The sequence below is a fragment of the Apis dorsata genome, unplaced genomic scaffold (genome assembly GCF_000469605.1).
Source record: "Apis dorsata unplaced genomic scaffold, Apis dorsata 1.3 scaffold_157, whole genome shotgun sequence".
Lineage (NCBI taxonomy): Eukaryota > Metazoa > Arthropoda > Insecta > Hymenoptera > Apidae > Apis > Apis dorsata.
In genome coordinates, this window is record NW_006263447.1 from 157456 (window position 1) to 178126 (window position 20671).

Below are 20671 nucleotides of genomic sequence, written 5' to 3' on the forward strand. Positions count from 1 at the left end.
AAATTGAAATGTAAGCATAGAAAGTTTAAAACATTTTAATAACATTTCATGCAAGAATAAAAATATTGATCGATTAGGTTACATTATCAATTTCTGTAATTCCTTGATTAGATTATTTATCCTTGCAATATTAGTAATATTAGAATTTAATAACTTAAATGTATTATAAAAAAAAATTTCATGATTGTGTCAGATTAGATTTATAATCTATTTATCTGAATGGGAATTCCCCTGTTGAGCAAAAAGTTTAATCGTCAGAATATCACTTATATATATAAACTGTTTGTCCTATAATTGCGAGTTTTGTTACATTTTATATTGGAAAGAAGATCGATGTATGAGGAAGATTTGTAAAATTCGTGTGTTACAGTAATGAAGGGAACGATTCTAATTTTTCTAAGCGTTCTCTCAATGAGAACGATGGGTTTGCCAAACGGAGCACCGGTAGATTCATGCGAAGATCTGTTGCCTCGTCATCCTGGAGTTACGAAGCAGGAAACTCAGCCTCCTCCTTACCAAGTTTTACCAGCTGCAGGACAAGGTAGAGTCCGCTTAATTCTAGGAAGTCCTCATGGTCTTGCCTACGAAGGTTTCATGATAGTTGCACGTGACTCTGAGACCGGTGAATTCGTTGGAGAGTTCGCCAACTTGCCCGATTCAGCAAGAATTGTCGAATGCACACCAGGTGTAAAGGTAAAACCGCATTGTTGTTTTGTACGCGTAAACTTACTGTTTTCGAGTCAGTTCTAATAACGTGTAAAATAAATAACACATAACTAATAGATAAGATAAAAAATTTAAAGATACGTATTTGACAAGTTTTTAAACTTGGTGTTTTTTTTTGAAATGAAAAATTTATTCAATCTTTCTGATATATTTTTATATCTTTTTTTCATAAAATTATTTTTTTCTAATGATAGAAATAATAGTTGTAATAAATAAGTGATCTATCGACCCATTTTATCAATATCTAAAAGGTAAATAGTTTTTAAAAATTCGATACTATTTTTTTCTGATTAGAAGTTTAATGATTTGCAGAATCGTACGTTCGATCTTAAGTTAACAAGCTCCTCAAGGCTGTTTGATTGTCATGCGTTTTCCGAAGGACAGAAGCAAAATGTTACACGACGATTAAATAGTTTTTCCTTTTTCTTTTGTTAAGAACGCGGTGACTCATACGAATACCAGCAAGAAACACAATCTTGAATTTGATTGGGAGGCACCTGTGGATTACGAGGGTACTATTGTATTCAAGTGAGTATTCAATGAAATCAAATTTATCAATTTACTTTTGATTTAGTTAAAATTCTCATTGATAATTTTTTTTTTTTTTATTGAAAAATGTTCTGAGAATTTCGATAGTATGATTTAAACGTATCTTAATAATATTCATATATTTAAATAAAATAAATTTATTTTACTTTTATTTCAATAATACATTCTGCGGTAAATGTATCATAACGATACGATAGTTGGGCGAGCAAAAAAATAATTCATAGGAATGCGGAAGCAAGTATATCGAATCACAAAAATCATGTGATACTTTCACATTAAATATTTTTATAATGTTATTATGATTTTTTTTCAAAATCAATTTAAAGATTTTGTATTTTCAATGATACTTATTATTTCTTTCTAGTTTGCATTAACTTTATTTTTTTTTTTTTATAAAAACTCTTTCGTTTTCATCTTTTGAAAATATTATCTATAATTTATAATATCTTTCATTGCAATGGATTAGTCAGCTTTTAATCAGATAAGAAGTTACCTGGAAGAGTTAATAAGAAATTCATTCACAGAATATTGACGAGTCATTTTATCAATTTCTAGAATAAAACGTGGTTTTAGGATGTATATTCTCGTTCATAAATATATGAATATTTGCTGCTTCCATTTTTGGTAACATATTTTCTCGAATATAGTATAAAATAAATATATAAAATTTAATGGAATTTATTAATAACTTTATAACTTTCTCTAGGTAATTGTCACAAGAAAGATGTCTGCATGCTTATGAACAAGATATATGTATGAATATAGCGTACGCACGTAATATGCTACTGTCTGTTCGCATATGAATTACGATTAGGAACAAACATAGGTAAACCCCGTGCCTCGTGCTACGGGGCTTACTTACTCTCGTGCACGGAATACAATATAATGTGCATAACGGTGAACAGCGAAACGGTTTGGACATTCGTTATAAACTTTTCCATTGGTAATCGGTGTCACTGATTATTCTTGAATGCTTAATTAATATAGGGAATAGTGCGGGCTCCATTAAAATCTTCAAAAATTTATATCGATAGCCATAAATAATCATTTATTCCATTTTTGACATATGGTATTATTATTCGCTTATTTTTGTCATCTCGTTATTTTCATTCGTCGATTCACTCGCGAATTTGAAACTCATTTTTGCTATCGAAATGATTTTTCAACATTACAAGCTCGCTTGTTATTCGTTCTCAACATTGTTATCTTTTGTTCTCACGCCTGCTGCTAATGGGTTGCATCACGATGACCCGGAAGATCGTAATTTATACACATTATCGTCGAGATGTTGGAATCGACGTTCTTATATCTCCTTTTTCTTTCTTTCTTCTTGTGGAAACGTAAGGAAACGATTACATATTAGTTGTGGAACATCACAAGCCAAAGCAACTATCTTCTATTCTTTTGATTTAAAGAAAAAACATCATATGTATCTGCGAATGTGATTATTTTTAGATTAAAGACTTTCCAATTTCACTTGATATTTCATTGGTATTCAAAAGTTTGCACGCGATTCATTTACATCAAGAACTGTTTACTTAAACTTTCAGACAGTGGGAACTGTGAATATTAAACAAAAGATTTCTAGACTTCAATGGATCGGTTATTAACTACTTACCTAGTTTCAGGTGTAAATAAATAGTATAAGATGTATATTTATTACTTTTATTCTTTAAATTCCAGGAAAAGAAATGAAAATAAACTCGATAAAAGCTGAAGCAAACTGATTAATACAAACAACATAAATTACCATTCTAAATACTTAATAACAACAACAATTTTTCCGAAGTAATAACCATTAATTCTCATTAAAATTTTACTATACTATTATTACTACTACTTATACACTAACGCAATTACTGCCGTATTAATTATTAAAATGATTTATATTGTTTTCAATTAAGAAATTGAAAGCGTGGAATATTTTCAAACATAGATATTAAATTATTTGTAAAATAACGAAAACTTTTGTGACTGATGATACATGCTTCCGAATCAAATTCACGATATTTCTTCGATCCACTTGTTCAAAGAATCAAGATACTATCTTAATTAATCGCAATCGATACAAGTGTACCATATCCTCGTTTTCTATCAGTCATTCGTACCTCGTTCAAATACTCTTATTTCCCTTCCACTTTTCACAGATCGATTCACTCGTTGATCTTTCATGTCTGATATTTTCCATGCTTTTCTAGGTCCACGATCGCGCAGGATTACAGTACCTATTGGGTCGAAGTAGAATCGCCTCAAGTTAACGTTCGCAAGCGATCCATCGACGTATTGACCTCATCTACCTCGATCACCACGTTGAGAACAACCACACCGCCCTATTACAGCCCGACCGTCGATTACGAAGTAAGTATTCTCCTATTAAGTTCCGACTGCTGATCACGAGGCAAACGTGCTTTTCACACTCGATAATCATAGCCACGACCGATCATCAGCTGTGCACAAGTGGGAGGAGAGACGAAGTGAAATCGAGCTGTAACATTGAAATATTCAACCCTGTCTCTTTGATGTCTGTTTGCGAATCGTGTCTGCGTCTTCGAAGAGCAAATGCTGGCACGCGGATAATTGGTTTGGAGTTGTTCGAATTTGAACAGAAATTTAGGAACGGATTTCATATTCTGCTTTTGAATCGTTCTATGAACAATGTGTAATCGTGTTTGTAAATCAATTAACGATCTTTTATGGAGATTTTTGAAAAATTGATGAGAATCTACTTGGACAAAGTATTTATTTTTTAATCATTGAAATAAAAGTTATAAATCAATTAAGAAAAAATTAGCAACTAATAAGGAATTCATAAATTAATATAAATTTTGAAATATATTACAAACAATAGCAGAAAATAAAATGAAAGTTATGATTCAATCGAATATTTTCAGTAAATCATATCAGATTATTTCCAGTTTTAATTTCTAATATAAAATTCCACATATTTTAAGATAGAAAATGCGAATAGAATATTTTCCTACGTATTTATGGAGAAATTTGAGAAATTCTTTGAAATACCGATTTTCAAAGAAATCTATAATGAACAGATTTCACGATAATTAATGATATTCGAAATCAGAATGAACGTGGATAAAAGTACGAAGATATAATTAATCATAAAACAAGATATAATTAATCAAAGAACAAATTGATAATGGAAAGGGTGCATATAAAATTACGAATCGAAAGTATATTCATGTTTCGACGAATATTGGCTTGCAATGTGCGCTTGCACATATGTATGTGCATACATATTACTTATTCACACACGTGCACGATAGTTAGCCTCGCACAAATGCATAATAATTTCCATCTAGCGGGATACGCTCTCGGTTTTATGCTTTATGTACTTTCGCCGTTCACTTTCGTGTATCGGAACGATCCAACCGGGCCCCGTGATTTTTGCCAACGTCCGCTCCATTGTCGATTTATTTCCACGGGACTTTATCTTCGTTCTATCAACGCGGCCGAGGAGTAAAGTGGGCCAATGGCGAAACGGTGAAACGTCGTGAAACAAAAGGGGGGACGATAAACGACCAGAGTAGTATTTTAAACGATTCGAATGAAACGTTATACTTCTCTTTTTTTTTCCAGGATTCTACCTCTGGATATCGAACGTGTAAAACGTTTGTTGAACGAAGAAGAAAAACTATGTATCCCATATAGCCTCTGATATGATTACGCGTTTGCCTTATCTTTATTCAAGTAAAATAATCATCTAATTAAACCGTGCACATTTAATACATCAAATTCTTTGCACACGTGCATATTTATAAGGTAAATTGTTCGGTACAAAAAGATCGAAACAAGAGGAGAAAAAGGTGTGGAAATGCATCAGTGGAGTAGTAACAAGTTGATTCTTGGAGTGGCAATTATTCTGTTTCGCGAACTGTGTCTAAGTTGAAGGTCGGTCGTCACACTTCCTATCTCTCCTCTTGAGACTTCGACCATTCCGCGCCTCCTTTGTCATTCGTGGCCATTTGTATTGTATTTGCTCATCGAGCCGATGTCTTTAAGAGCTCAAGTGTTGAATGTTGATTACACTGCGTTTCGAACGTCGCATCATGAATGTCGTTGTTTACTCTCATCGATAATCTCGGCTCGAGTATCGTGCACCTGTGAATACGAGGTATGAGAATTCGTAACACCTCGATGAATGAAAAGATACAGGTCGATGTGTTTTTTTAGGTATCGTCCTCGATACCGGTCCACTTTCGAAACGAGATCGACGTGAGAAAAGATGGCACGCGAATGAATTCATCAGTTTCTCCCTTGGAAACTTTATTGAAGAGTTCCCTGAGTGACTGAAACTACTCCATTAACCAGCTGCGACGTAAAATCACTTCTCAACACACACATATATCGCGGTGTAGGATTTCTCGTAATAGAAATATCTTGTTATTTTGGATGAAAATAAATCTTTGGGAAATCTTTCGAAAGTTTCTCTCGACCATACCAGAAATGCGATTATAAATATATTTGTACAAAGATTCAAGAGCAGTATTAATTTTATGCGTTAATGTTTATTCATATGTTACGCATTGCTTTACTTTTCTTGGATTATTAGATTATATTAAAGATAAGATAATTGCACATATCAAATATCTGAAGGTTATCGACGCAACGAACTTCTACTTCCACGTGGAAGATTTCTCTTAGTGAAATTGTAAAAGTTATCTGAAGTAAAAGTTAATCTCCATTCTTGATTCTTCTTGTACTTCAGGAATATTGTTTTACTGTTTGCACAATAATTTATTAATTTACTCTATATTCATTATGCAAATGTAACAATTTATCAATGTATTGCATTTGTACTTATTTATTTTTCAGCCGACGAACACTGAGGATCCCTTTTATACCGGATGTGGTTCAACGAAAAATTGTTTCGGTACTCCGTCAGGATGCATAGAAGAAAAGAATTGTATCGCGGCAGTGACTGTACTCGTTCATGGAGAACGATATCTTTTTGAATTGCAAGCACGTGACAGTAAATACGTCGCTGTCGGTTTATCTGATGATAGTAAAATGGTAAATTTTATTGATAATAGAAATATTTTTATACGTGGATTATATTTCTGATTAAGAATATTAAGAGATTTAACATACCAATTTCAATTAACGTAATTCCAGAATGAATGATTATTCAATCTTTTATATATTGCGCAGGGTGATGACAGTGTAGTTGAATGTGTGAACGAAGAAGGAGAAATTGGATTATATATGTCTTGGAACTCTGGAAAATCGAATATACGTCAGCCTATGGTGCGTATTCCACTATTTATCATATTTATGGTGCAGAATACCAAATGTCGCATAATAATGACCAAGAACAGAAATGAATTTTATTCTGTAATTATAGTAATTATATTATTTAAAATTTTTTAAAAAATAAATTTTATATTAATTTTATACTTATTTGACATTGAAAAAATTTTTAAAATTAACGAAAGAAGAGATTTCTGTTCGTCTATTAATATCGAGGTCAATATTATGCGAGCAGATGAAATTAATACAATCTTGATTCATTGAACCTCGTGGTGGTGGCCGACTTTCGCTTGTGCGTAATATCATTATTATCGATCATTTCTTGATTATGTTGATGCGGTTTACGAGAAATCCATCGTGACCTTGCTCTATTTATGATTTCATTTGCAGCAGGAAGGAGCCGTTGGATTAGAGGCAAGTTCGATCAAAGATGACGTAATCTCGTGCAAATTTTGGAGAGAGAAGATGACTGTCGTTCAAGGCCGCGAATATGACCTCGTCAATACACCATACAATCTTCTTGTGGCTTCTGGTAAAAGTTTAAAAAGTATGTAACGTTTCAATTTCGTTTAAAAATGTATACAAGTACACGATAAAAGAAAATAACGTTTAAAAAAAATACTAGCTAATGGTATTGGATATCATGATACGGCACGCGACGCTACGGGTGGCGCAAAGTTATTATCCGACGTTGGTGATTTTACTACGGCGAGTAACATCTTGATTCGTGTTCACGGTGCTCTAATGTTAGCGTCTTGGATCGGTACAGCGTCCATCGGCATGCTTCTTGCTAGATACTACAGGCAGACATGGGTCAGCTCGCAGTTGTGTGGAAAGGATCATTGGTTCGCTGTAAGTATCCAATTTTTCCCGTAATCGCGTGCACGAAACACAAGCTGCCTGTAAGATCTCGATCCAGTGAAACTAACGACCTCAGGGGTTGTGTGTGATGGCACCTATTTGGTGGGTCGATGCGCCTGTCTGTGGGTTCACGAGTTCGATCGAGGTTAATCGAAGGAACCACGAATAGAAGGGCAATTTGATAATGTCACAGAGTTGCTCTTTCTGAAAATTAACAATCGATGCATGGTCGCGTGATTGTAATTTAAATCGAGTGCATTAATCATTTTATATAATCAGATTTTAATTGGGAGACATCGGGTGAAATTGTACCGATTGTCGTGAGAATTGTTTGCTTTATGACGTACAGTCTGGATAATAAATATGTTCGTAATATTTCGTTCATAATAATGAAATGACAGGAATTAAATTGCCATCGTGATTCCTGGAAATTCGTTAAGCGTATCGATTTTATGCGATGATTGGATATTTTTAATTTAATGGATATTTATATTAATATGGCTTTTGCTATGCAGTGCACGTTACATTTTTTAAAGAGTTATATAGCAGCTGTTATATTTAACGTTGTTGAACTCGAGAATGTAAACGTTTCAGAAGAACACTTAACTTTGGCTAATATCCAAAGATAATATTGAACATATCTTAGATGGTTGAAGTATGATACTTATTAACTTTAGAAGATTATTTAGTATCAAGTTCTAGTATTCGTATAAATATGATAATATCATCGTTATTATCTACAATTTTTAATTTAATATGATACTTACTAAATATTAATTATAAGCAAAATATTTTGTTCTTTTTTTGTCTACTCAAGTGGCATAGATTTTTCATGATATTGACGTGGTCGATGACTATTGCTGCCTTTGTAATAATATTCGTTGAATTGGGAGAATGGAGTTCCGAAACGATACACGCGTCTTTGGGACTAGCCACCACGATTTTAGTTTTTATTCAACCATTTATGGCAGCTGCAAGACCTCATCCAGGAGCACCACGAAGATCTCTTTTCAATTGGGTGCATTGGTTTGTTGGAAATGCAGCGCATATTTGCAGCAGTAAGTTTTTCTAATTTTTGAATACTGTGCACGTTTCGTTTTTTTTTCCATTATTTCTATTAACAATGGATTAATCAACGCATTGAAATTCCTTTCACAGTAATTGCAATGTTCTTCGCGGTTCGAGTGAATAAGGCCAAACTCCCGGAATGGGTAGACTGGATTCTGGCCGCCTACGTAGTATTCCATATTCTGACTCACCTCATTTTGACGGTAAGAATGATATTTGATATCTCTAAAGTAAAATTGCTTTACATTTATTTGATATATATGAACTTGGTAGATATATTTCATCTATAAAGTATGATTTATTTTAATCTATAAATGAGTATCTCTTGAATATCTATTTAAAAAAATGTAGTAAAATGATTGAAAAAGATTAAGAAGGTCATCAGAGTTTTACGAACGAATGAATATGTATGTCAAGATCGATTTGAGATCAATTATATTATTCTTAATACATTTTTGTTATTAGTCGTTCTATTAATCTTTTTGAATTTTTCAAAATATTGCATCATTTTTTTTTATACGTCATTTGAATTATAATTATCATATAATATTCTTACTCTAATAAACAAACAGTAAATTGCTTTAAACATTCAATCTATTCCTAAAGAGATTAAATTTCATATTAATTCATGACTGAGTATTATTATTTTAGAAAAATCAGTCTCACTTCTCTTTGATCTCATATGTAATCCATATATTTAATATAGTTCATGTTTGATTATTACTGTTGAAAATCTTCTTAATTATACAAGAGTGAATATGAGATATTCAATATTCTAATTGTAGATTAGTTTCTATATTAAATTTATTATTTAAAGCATTATTAATGAGGAAAATCAATATGTCTTTTAGTTCGTTGGATGTGCCTCTGATAGACAAGCAAGTCAAAGGGTGAATTCATTCCCGATGAAAGATATGCACTCTCGTGGTTCAATGGTCCATCCAGATGCAAGGCAGGATGCTCCTGTAAGTTTCTTACTAATAAGAATCGGCGTGATGCGCCGGGAATCTCTAAAAATCTTCAGCGGATTCATTTCTCATTCTGTTCAATAGCATGCTGGGATCAGGAAATTTATCTTCGGCATATACTTTGTCGTAATCATCCTATTTGCTGCGGCTCTCATTGTAATCACGGTATTGGCGCCAATAGAAGAATCATGGACTACTTTCACAAAAACCATAAAAAATTATTAAGCTGATATTTAACGGTAAATTAAATATGAGATTTGAATTGCCATCATGCAATTCAGTTGTTGTGTCAGAAATATTAGGAAGTTCATTATTTCGCGTATTGTTTATTCCGCGTGAGTGACTATTTATACGTAAATAAATATAATAAAATATTGAGTCGAGAGAAAGTTAATTATTGTTTACAGGGACAATTTCAAAGCGTGAATATATAGTAATATATAGGTATATATTATTTGATATATTGAATAAGAAAAAAACATATTAAAACAGTAGGAATGCACATTAATATTACCTTGTTACGAACGAAAGTATAATGAATATATATATCAATTTCTTTCATCAACTCAGAGATCTTCATTCACTTCTAATTTCTATTTTCTCTTACTTAGTAGACTGACTTTTGACAATTGAATAAACGTTCGTGCAAATTATTCGTACAAATGTCCGTCCAAAATAAGAGTATGGTTTATATGTAAAATATAAAAAATTATATTATTATTATTATAATTATTATTATAATATATTTAATTTTTTTTTTTGAAAAGAAAAGAAAAGTATAGTTCAATAATATTGTGTTCGCAATATATACTTATTGTTAGAAGTTCTTTAAGAATGTTGTTTGCAAGGTGCTTTTATATTTAAGTTTTTCTTCGATAGGATAATACGTAGAGTAACTATATTTATAATATAGCGTTTACAGTATTAGCATACTTTCGATTTTTACACATATTTAGATTTATTTTGTACTATGATAAGTGTTGTTCTATACATAATATACAGACAAAAGTTTGTGAAAGTATTATGGAATTGCGCTTAATTAACCAATATAACAGTGTTTTTCATATGTTATTGATTGTTAATGAATAAAAATATATATAGAATCGCGTGTTATATAAAAAATAATATAATTTGATAAATTTAATTCAAAATTTGATTTATATTTAATGATTACAAAAAAAAATTTAAGAAAAAAAATAAAAATATTCTTATTATTTTTCTCAATGTGTAATATTTTTCAATCCTATTGTATCATCTATAATTTTATTTCGTTTTATTCGTTCTAGATTTTCATCGTTTAAGTTTTCTACAGCAAAGATTATCCGTTTATCGTTAAAGTCCTATAGAATATAAGATAGTGGTTGAATTCGATTAACTGCAAGAGGTTGTTGTTAATCGGTTTAAACTGAATTTAAATTAATAATAAGTAAAAGTTATAAGTCAAGCATATTATGTATTTCATTTATATTGAAAACTTTGTCATTATCTTTAAATCTTTCTACTTCTTTCAAATTGAAAATATTATCTAAAGAAAAATCTTTTATGGTAAATTTTAACATTTTTTACATTTTACTATTAAGCTTGATATGTATATAAACTTCGATGTCAACGATAAATCTTTGTATACATATATTTCCTAAAATTTTACATACAATGATAATAATATGTTTATAAAGTTTTTTTTTTCAATTACATATATAAAAAATTATATATTATATAACTGATTTTTTTTTATTCTCGAAAAGTTTACGGTTCTGAATTCCGATCGTTTGAGGTGAAATGTTTTCAAGGGGTTAGTAACGCACTTCAAAAAAAAAATGGCGGCCGATCGAAGGCGGTGGCGTTATGACGCATGCCACACGGCCAAGCTCGGCGTCCCTCGGCGGCGCCACCGTCGACTAACCCCCGCAGTTCGATTGGAGACACCGGCCGGCATCGACGGCTGTTGTGGAGCTCCCTTCACTTTCGTGTTCGCGCGTGTGTTAAAGTCTCTTTAGTAATCATATCTTTCTTTCTTTTGTCTTGAACAACGATCGTGAGATCATTCTTGATAGGTACAACGTCTAAACGAATGTTTCCGATCGTTACTTTTCCGTGTTCTTTTACAATCATTCTTCTCTACCTTCCTTTTCTATCGCGGTGAAATATTTCTTTTACGAGTGTCTTTAATAAGCTATCTCATTGAGTTTTTCTTTTAATATATTAAATTAATCAAATAATCGTAAATATATCGCGAAAAGTGGTGTATATACAGTTATTACTTTCTGTGATTTCAAACGTTCGTGCCGTGGCGTTGTCGATCGTATTGCGTAGTTCCGATTCGTGTGACATAACTATGGTTTCAAGCAGTTCAATTGTGGTCATTGAACTATATGAAGATTAAGGAAGGTAGAGAGTTCAACTTCTGTTCGACATACTTGATAGTTTATGTTTGAGCTTAAATCATCTGGTAGTGTCAAGAAGAATCGCGTCGAAATAAAATAGTTATCAGTTTTCTTTCGAGGAAAGCTGCGTTTGCTATGATCTTCACCGGGCCTGCTATTTAAACTTTCTGCTTTTAATATGCTTTTAATATTTTTCAAAATATGTTATCATAAAAATTGTTATGATTGGTGTAAATAAATAATACTTAATTATTTAAATATATTTTCCATTATTTATTATTTTTTCTTTATTCTCGATATTATTCTTGATATTATTCTCGATATTTCTCGATTTATTTAAAATTATATATATATTTACAACTTTAATAATACTAACATTTTTATCTAATTTTAGTTCAAAATTGTATTAAAATTTCATTATTTCTTTCATGTTTCAATTTTTTTTTCTTCTTTTTTCACAAAAAAATATTTCTCTTTGAACGTTATAAAATATGCATATCGATCAATATCGATGCAATATCGATTAATATCGATATGCATACGTAGTGAATTTGCATCGGATATCATCCGGGAAAATAAAGACCGATCATTTGCCGACGGGTAACAAGTACGACAAATATAGGTAAGAGATCTCATTATACGCACAATTGAATGTTAAACTAGACAGTGACATGAAAAGAGCTCTCTACCAATAGAGGACACACGATACGAAAGGACATAGGTTAAAAGTACGCGACTGTGCTATGTATTAGTGTACATTCACGAATAGCTGGCCCGGCATGCTTCGGTGTATACACAAGCTGAAAGTGGAAGGCAGACAATTGTCCACTTTTTACGCCGTAGCCGTGTTATTATTGCCATATACTCGATACGATATATGTCTCCTTGACACGATCTCGTAGTTCTCTCAGAATGTTTCGGTTGTATACGTTCGTGTTTCGAGACACTTGACCGAGTGCCTTCGCATTGTCCATACAAAAGAAAAAGAAAGAAAAAAAAAAGTGTTCCGCGCTACCTAGTGTTATTATACAGTGATCTTCATACGCGTTTTTTCTATTTATAGAATCGATTCAAATCGAGAAGTGTCGCTGATCGATCGAAACGCGATATCAGTGTGCTCTCTACGCGACGGTGAACTCGCGATAATCGATAGTCGATCGAGAAGTTCGATTTGCGAGAAATGCGAAAGTGAACTCAGTCGGGGCGAACGCGTGCATGTACATCGCAGGACGATGGCTGAACTTCGTGTTTATCGGTTTTTCGTGATCCTTGTTCATCTGGCGATTGTCTTGGTGTTTGCTCAGAATCCTATCGAGGAGAAGACCACATTCGAGGCTGCTTTTCAAGGTAAGTGTAATCAATCAAAGTATTTATCAAAGTTGATGCCGACCGCCGACATCTTTAGAGATGTATTCGATCAATTTGGAGGGAATGTATGCATTCCCATTGCAGCGATTTATGTTTCATTTTTTCGTTCTTAGTAGAGTATATATTTATAATTCAAAAGTATATTTGTTTATTTTTAACGTGTTGATGATTTAATTATCAAATAACACGTAAACGAATCAAAAACGATTTACGTTTTATTATTTTATGGTTATGTATTGTCAAGTATTATGGCGCGGGAAAAAGTGACATCTAAAGTTGGCGTTCGTAATTATCAAATTTTTTAAAAACGTTTTATTTTAAAAATTTATTATTTGTAACTATTTAATTAATTTTAAATTATAAATCAAATAAAGAGAGAGAAAAGTAGATACGTATGTACGTTTTTATGAATATTTTTAATTCTTATAAGATTATATATGTTTCGTATATGTATTATTTTATTTAGTTTTAATTTTAATTAATATATGACTATATATTCTTATCTCTTTTTAATAATTATAACAATATATAACATATATTACATATAACATGCCAGATAATTTTTATTTAGACAACAAATACATTTATAACGCAATAAACGTCTCGTTTTTTACAATCGAAACATTTATAATCATAATTGAACAAATTTATAAATAAAAGTTAGATTTTAATTTTTAATTTTTGTCGTGTAAAATTTTAAATTTCATACGTTCCATTCTATATTTTAGAATTTAAATTGAAAATTATTTTAAAAATGATGACTAGTAATTTTTTCAAATCAATATCTTTAGAAGTTTCAAATTTTCTCTACATATTACATCAATACAGTATCGTAAATTTAGATAGAATAAAATAAAATAGAATAAAATAAAAATTAAATAGGATAAAAAATTAGGTCAAAAGGGATTAACGTTCATCAATAGTCGATTACCTTTGTCAAATGGCAATTCAGTAATAGAAGAACAGATAGTACCCGTTAATCGAAGCGAAAAATAAAATTTGATGAAATGTTGTGTTTATGCATACGTATGTAATGTTCACGTTTAGTGAGTTTCCGTGCTGTTAATTATTATTGTAAATTTTCCCGGTAAACGTTTCCAATACATTGAATACATTTGTATTACACTCGAAAATTTATTTCCATTTCATCGAGTGTGTTTTTATCGACGCGATGAAAATTTCAACGATGCTCGCCCGAATTACATCCTCTGTCCACCCCCTTACCATTTGTCAACGTTGGCTTTATCCATTCGGGTAACATTTTTATAATGCGTATACGCATATCCTTCGTATATACACCGCCGAAACTTAATTAACGTTTGTATATTTGCATACCGGGTTTTGTCGGTTGGCAAATGAATCCATATTGACAAAATCTACTACGAATGCATTAGCAAATTTTCGAAAACTATTTTGAATACGCAAATCCCACTTTCGTGGGCTGCAAATATGTAGTTGCGACAGAAAAAGCATTTGTCATACGTAACATTTACCATTTCGAAACATTTACAATCCGAACCGAAACATTTTCAATACGGGCTCATTTCTGCGACGTTTTCATTCGTTATTTATACGATATCAATTCAACGAATATTCTGGATTAATTTTTTTGTACAGATGCGAATGAAATAAAAATCATTATATTCATAGTTGTTTCTCATTGATTCTCATAATCAATGATGGATAAGATTTTTGCCATTATTTTATGATACACGTAATATCTTTATCGAATATTAAGATCCATATCTTAAGTATAGAATTCAAACAACGGATTACAATTATTCCTCAAAAGTAGATTAACAATACGATACCATATTCACAAATATAGCTATAGTAGCTTCAGACGAATTAACCCACAAGAGAGGCCAAGAGTCAGAATTAACCCTCAAGATTAGCGTCTGAGAAATGTGTCTCGAGTTAGGTTTAACTTTCTTTTGTGCGCTATCTCCACATATCGTATTCGTCATGCATTTCTCAAACAATGTTGCATTTTCCGGTTCCGGTTGCGCGCGATTTAAGCGCGTGCACGCGTTGCAATGGTAACGTGCCAGGTAACATGGCACGTTGCGCTAATGTTAATGGCAAACGGTCGCACAGGGGATGGCCGTTCCCTTTGCGAGATCTCCGTGGACCCATTTGCTAATAGCCAGAAAGCAATTAATATCACGGTCAGTTACTGCCCTTTAGACATCACGGATGCGTACTAAGCTATTTAACGAATACGACAAGTTTCCCTTAACTTAGAAATATTCCCCTTGAACGATAATTGTGAATATTTCGACGAAATATCTTTGTATTGCGATGCAATTCATCGACGAGTATAAATTTCTTTCGTTGTTATAAATTTATTTGAATTTCTGATTCAAGAAGATATGGAGATATGAATATTGGCAGGATTTTAGTTACAATTTCGTTTATTCGATGAAGAATTTATTGAATCCAATGTTGGGGTAGAAGATTTTTTTTAATCGTCTTTGAATATTATTAGATAATTCGAAAATTGGTTAATTTTTCGCGATATATGAATTTTTTTTTTATTTGGAATAAAAGTCTTTGCAATTTATATAATTATTTCAAAGTAGTATAAAAGTTTAAGATTCTAGGATTTATAAGTTCTTTAAAAAGTTGATTGATTGCGTTGTTCATAAAAGAAAAAATTAAATGATTAAAATTGGCATTGAATTTGTACATTATTATCGTACAAGGATTACATTTAAACTCGATTCCTTCCTCGATCTTCATCCCATTTTTACATCTTGAACGATATTCAAAATCATAATTAAATTCAATCCTTCCAAGGAACCAAAGTACGTAATTCACCGAGCACTGAACTTGGAAGGAAAAACAATTTCCCCCGTTGCAGTTTCAACCCCCGCTATCTCAAACAATCCAGTTGTACAGAATCCATTTAGAAAGCGAAAAAAGGGCGGTTATTTCGGATGAAAAAGGGGAACAAAAGGCTTATCGAACGGCCAATGTATCCTTAACAAGAGAGTAACTCGACGAATTCAAACGTGGTGAAGGAAATCGTGGAAAAACAATACGAGATAGAAAAGACGCATTAATCCGTTCGTGTATTTGAGCTACGTAATTCTCAATAGGGACAATAGGGAAGGAGGAAAATGGATTAACGATCGATCGATCTCCCTGTAAACAAAAGCGAATTATGCATTTTCAAGTAGAAAAGGCGAGACGTTCCTCACGAATTTCGCTCATTTCGCTCCCTCTTCTTTGCTCTCGTTTCTCCTTCGATCCTCTCTCTCATCTACTTGCTTCTTCTCCTTCCCTAAAAAAGGACAACCTCTCTCAGTTCCTGAATATAACTCCTTCCCTCGCCTTTTTCATACCCTTGCTTATTTTTTTTACCCCTTTTCATCTTGGAGAGGATTGGGACGAGGAAGGTTGCTTGCTTGCTTGCTAGTCGAACATGATACCCCCTCCCCCTCCCTCCGGCGCGAGAAGCAATCATCGGCTCGCAAATGCACTCGAGAAAGAGTTCCATCGGCGCCGCTGATAAAATCTCTTATGAGGCTGCCGATCGAAGGCGGCCGATAAAAATGCAGTGGCGGCGGAGTCGAGTCACGGGAAATTTTATACGGTTCCATTTCGATGGGTAGGGGCGAAAAGGAAGGCCTTCTGCTCGCGGGCCGACGATCGAAGCGTGGAAAAAATTGTGAAAAATCGTGTTTCGGTTGGACGAGTTGGTGAGATTTGTAGATTTGAAATTGTTGTTGGAAAGGGGGTGGAACGTGCGGAGGAATTTATCGGGCGAGAATGACCTCTTCTGGGGGGGGGGGGTTGAGTCTAAAGTAAATTGGAGGTTTCTTGGTTGTTGGGTGTATTAGATAGTTAGTTGATCTTCTAATTGAACGATACGATTTTTGTGAAAAAGTTTTATATAGGATTGCGTATATACTTGAAGAAGTTATTTTATCTCGTGGAAGTGGAGCTGGAAATTATTTATTTTTTGAGATTTTTGATCTCATTGTAGATTTTTATGGTCGTTGTCAGAGGATCAGGAGAAATGAGATTTGTATTTTTATTTTTGTTGGTTTTTTTGACTTTAGCGTTACTTGGAGTGAATAGAAGTTTAATATATAGTCGAAAGGAGAAATAATAGATTCATAGATTAAATTTTTGCAGATCGTCATTGATATTCTGTCATTCAATATTTTTAACATACTTAAGTGAATGGTAAAAATAAATATTTAATCTTGAATTAAGATAAAAAGTTTTGACGGTATGGCATTGATTGACACTGTCAATTTCACAACGTAGATATTGAATTTTTGTAAAAAAAACCAAAAATATAACTTATATCTTTTTCATGCAGTCTACATACATATACGTTTATAATTGAATAATTCTAAAATAAAATATTCGTCTATTTTTTTTACGATTATATTAAATGTGAATTGAATTCTTTCTTTTTTTTAAATATAAAAATAGAAATTCTTCGAATAGAAAACGAACGTTCGCATTTCAGAGCTTCATAAATGAAGATTAATTGAAAATTCGGTCAACCATCGTATTTTTTTACAGTTTGTAAACGTATTTCCCTGATTTCACCTCACCAAGTATATCAGTCTATAAATAATCATACCATTTAATCAAGTGGAATTGGAGTTTTCCCGAATAATTCACTTGATTTTATCGAATATCTGTCTGCATTACCTATATTTCTCGATGGAATATTTAGAAGCAATAAAAATGTAGGGAAGAAAGAAATATAGACGATACGAGTACGATATTTACAAACCGTTCTACCAGAGAAAATCTACCTTAGGAAAAATCGAATCGATTCCTCGTGATGTTACACGTCGACTTTGTAATTGTGCTTATTGCTTATTTATTCTTTTGATCGATGTATCGATAAAACTAGGTACATAAAAAGTGACAAAAATTTCCCTATAAAAAAATTCCAAAGTAACTATATATCGATCGTTCCCAAAATCGAACCTTTTTCGATAGAATTTTTATTTTGAGATTTTTTTTTGAAAAATATTGTAATCAGTCTTTCGTTAACGATGATTCGAGACGAAGAAATTGGATTTGAAAAAAAATGAATACTTCTCTTGTATCTTTGATAACATTCTTATGGATTCTTCGATTCTTTGTGCACGTTATAAACAGAACGAGTGAATAATGGAATAGGTTGTTCTAACAGAATTTAAATTGCGTTCCACTGATGGCACTGTTTCGCGAGGCGCATCACGAGCTTATAGTCGGCAACTCATTTGACCTTAACATGCTTGCAGGGAAATATACTTTCGAGGGGAAGCATTCCCAAAGAGTTCGAATCATTATGTCCCTAGTTTTCCATGAAAATATTCCATTTCTTCGAATCCATTCGAATTTCAAATCTTTACGTATATAGTTCAGTGAACTGAAACATTGAAAATCGTCAATATCAAACAATTACAAATTGAAGTAGCCAAATACATTTTTAGTATTACAATACATTTTTTGGAACTTATATATATATCTAAGCACTGAACTATTTTATTGTAGATAGAAAAGATCGATGCAACAGCATACGAGAAATATTTTATTTGCTAACTCAAATTTCCAATATATATATCCTCCAAAAGATAAGACGTAACGATATCGCGTACCTTGAAATTCGAAGACCAAGAGGAGGTCTGGAAGACAGTGTTACAGAAGTGTTCGCCGCGAGGGGAAAATATTTATTCGGGATAATTTCCAAGGGGTTAATCCATTCCAATTATTTACAAAGCAGTATCGATCCGAAATGGTGGGACGGGAATGCGTGATTAATGCCTCTATTTCAATTATTTAACACATCATCTCGGTTCGTTTGGGTCTATTTACGATTCAACGTTGATTAATGGCTTTGCATCGCGGATGCGTCGGGCCACGTATGGGGATCGCATCCTAGAAATACCTATTAATCATACCAAGGATTGTCTATTGTACCGAAACAACAGTTTGCGGGCCCCGTTTAAGTACAAGCTGATACTTGGGACGGGTGCACAGGTGGTACGGTTTGCCCGGGCGTCGACAATGCGATGCGTGGGCGTACCTGTACCTGCACCAACTTCGGTGCGCATTTGTACCGGCCGAGTCAAACACGAAGCCAGGTCGAACTTAAGGCAACGGTACACAATTTGCGCTTCTCATGTACTATGCATTCGCAAGCTTGCCGCAACTGTATACACGAATATACCTGTGCGTGTGTGTGCCTTTTGATTGGTTGATTCATCTATATACTATATATATATATATATATGTATACGCGTTGGCAATTAGATTGTGCTATCGCTTTTTGTCGAGGAACGAATCGAGTTCACGACGCGATGATTTCGTTATACGATATTCGATATTCGATATTCTTGCTCGATGTATTTAGAGATCGAAATTTCGATTGATTTAATAAAGTTGATAAAGAGTCCTTTGGGAAATTATTCCGTTACAAACGTTTGAAATCTTGAAAATTGATTAGATCGTTATCGTTCCGATTTAAATAGAATTCCAGTAATAAAACAGATCTAATTCGATCGGTGTAACAGTTATCATCGTGGAACGAGGTATTAAAGGCTATCGTATCGCTCCTATTGCACCGTTTAAGTATCGTTAATAGTATTACTTTCAATTTTTCTTAAACTGACAAAAAAAAAAGAAAAGAAGGAATCAGATTTATTTTAATTTTCCGTCGATGAAAAATTTTCATTTAGATGCATCAATCTCTAGAAAAACTAGCGGCTCGATTCGCTCGTTCTCCACATCAGAAATCTTCTATCCTCTATAACATCTTCATTTCACTGATTGCGCCACTGATTTGCCCGAATCACCCCTTAATCGTTCAAATATTCTCGAAATCATTCTGGCGCGGAATGGGGCCACTGGCGTCGAGATTAACCATGCAATGAAACACACTTTAATTGCACATATTTATCGTGGATTAAAACGCTTCTCATCGTGGAACAGCCGTGTGCATATACCGGGTGACGAATTTCGCCTCGCCATTTGAATAATTTCACAGTTATTACGCGATAGACTCGTTCAACCCCCTACCTCCTCCCCCGCTTTATTATCGCGAAATATTCACGAAAATCGAGCTTTTTATCCGGTAATCGTTCGTATAGTTTCCAACCATATTTTCCAACACGTCGAATTATTCAGTTTCCAAGGGTAAACGGCCGGCGGACCGGTTGAACGACAACAGGGCATCGTTTACACCCGGCTGGATCGTCGGAAAATTCGATCGTATATAAACGTTCAACCGTCCTTTCCCTTGCCCGGAAGCGGTCCGTGTCGTTGCTTGTAGGCTACAATATTAAATGGGAACGCAACAGAGGTTTTCGCGCCCCAATAGGGGGAAAATCGGAGCCACGAGCTGGTGGTATTTTTCGGTATTTTCTCTTTTATATGAGCGAACACTTTGCGTTTTTCTAGAATGGGGAAAGAGAATGGAACTAATAGATTTTAAATGCGAATTTTATCATTAAAAAAAAAAAAAAA

The 20671-nt window shown here is 33.1% G+C and overlaps 2 protein-coding genes across 9 annotated transcripts in view; both read left to right on the forward strand.

The window, feature by feature from the left end:
• The window catches only part of LOC102673548 (putative ferric-chelate reductase 1 homolog), a 17076-nt gene extending 6532 nt beyond the window's left edge, over positions 1-10544 (forward strand). For 2 of the 3 annotated variants that reach the window (XM_031509487.1, XM_006613575.2), the window contains 11 exons: positions 371-693; positions 1163-1254; positions 3474-3633; positions 6106-6303; positions 6442-6537; positions 6931-7087; positions 7166-7392; positions 8219-8459; positions 8560-8672; positions 9321-9434; positions 9522-9662. In XM_031509487.1, the coding sequence (XP_031365347.1) occupies positions 373-693; positions 1163-1254; positions 3474-3633; positions 6106-6303; positions 6442-6537; positions 6931-7087; positions 7166-7392; positions 8219-8459; positions 8560-8672; positions 9321-9434; positions 9522-9662 (1860 nt within the window). In that variant the 5' untranslated portion in view covers positions 371-372. Of the gene's footprint in view, positions 1-370; positions 694-1162; positions 1255-3473; positions 3634-6105; positions 6304-6441; positions 6538-6930; positions 7088-7165; positions 7393-8218; positions 8460-8559; positions 8673-9320; positions 9435-9521 lie in introns of all 3 variants that reach the window. The other variant, XM_006613574.2, reaches the window with a different exon arrangement.
• Positions 10545-11326: 782 nt separating this feature from the next.
• The window catches only part of LOC102674737 (pikachurin), a 187890-nt gene continuing 178545 nt past the window's right edge, over positions 11327-20671 (forward strand). For 3 of the 6 annotated variants that reach the window (XR_421428.2, XM_006613585.2, XM_006613584.2), the window contains exons 1-2: positions 11327-11491; positions 12885-13168. Coding sequence is in view for 2 of the 6 variants with exons in the window: in XM_006613585.2 (XP_006613648.1) it covers positions 13054-13168 (115 nt within the window). In the remaining 4 variants the exon portion in view is untranslated. Of the gene's footprint in view, positions 11826-12306; positions 13169-20671 lie in introns of those variants that run through there. The other 3 variants (XR_421429.2, XR_421430.2, XR_004150133.1) reach the window with 3 other exon arrangements.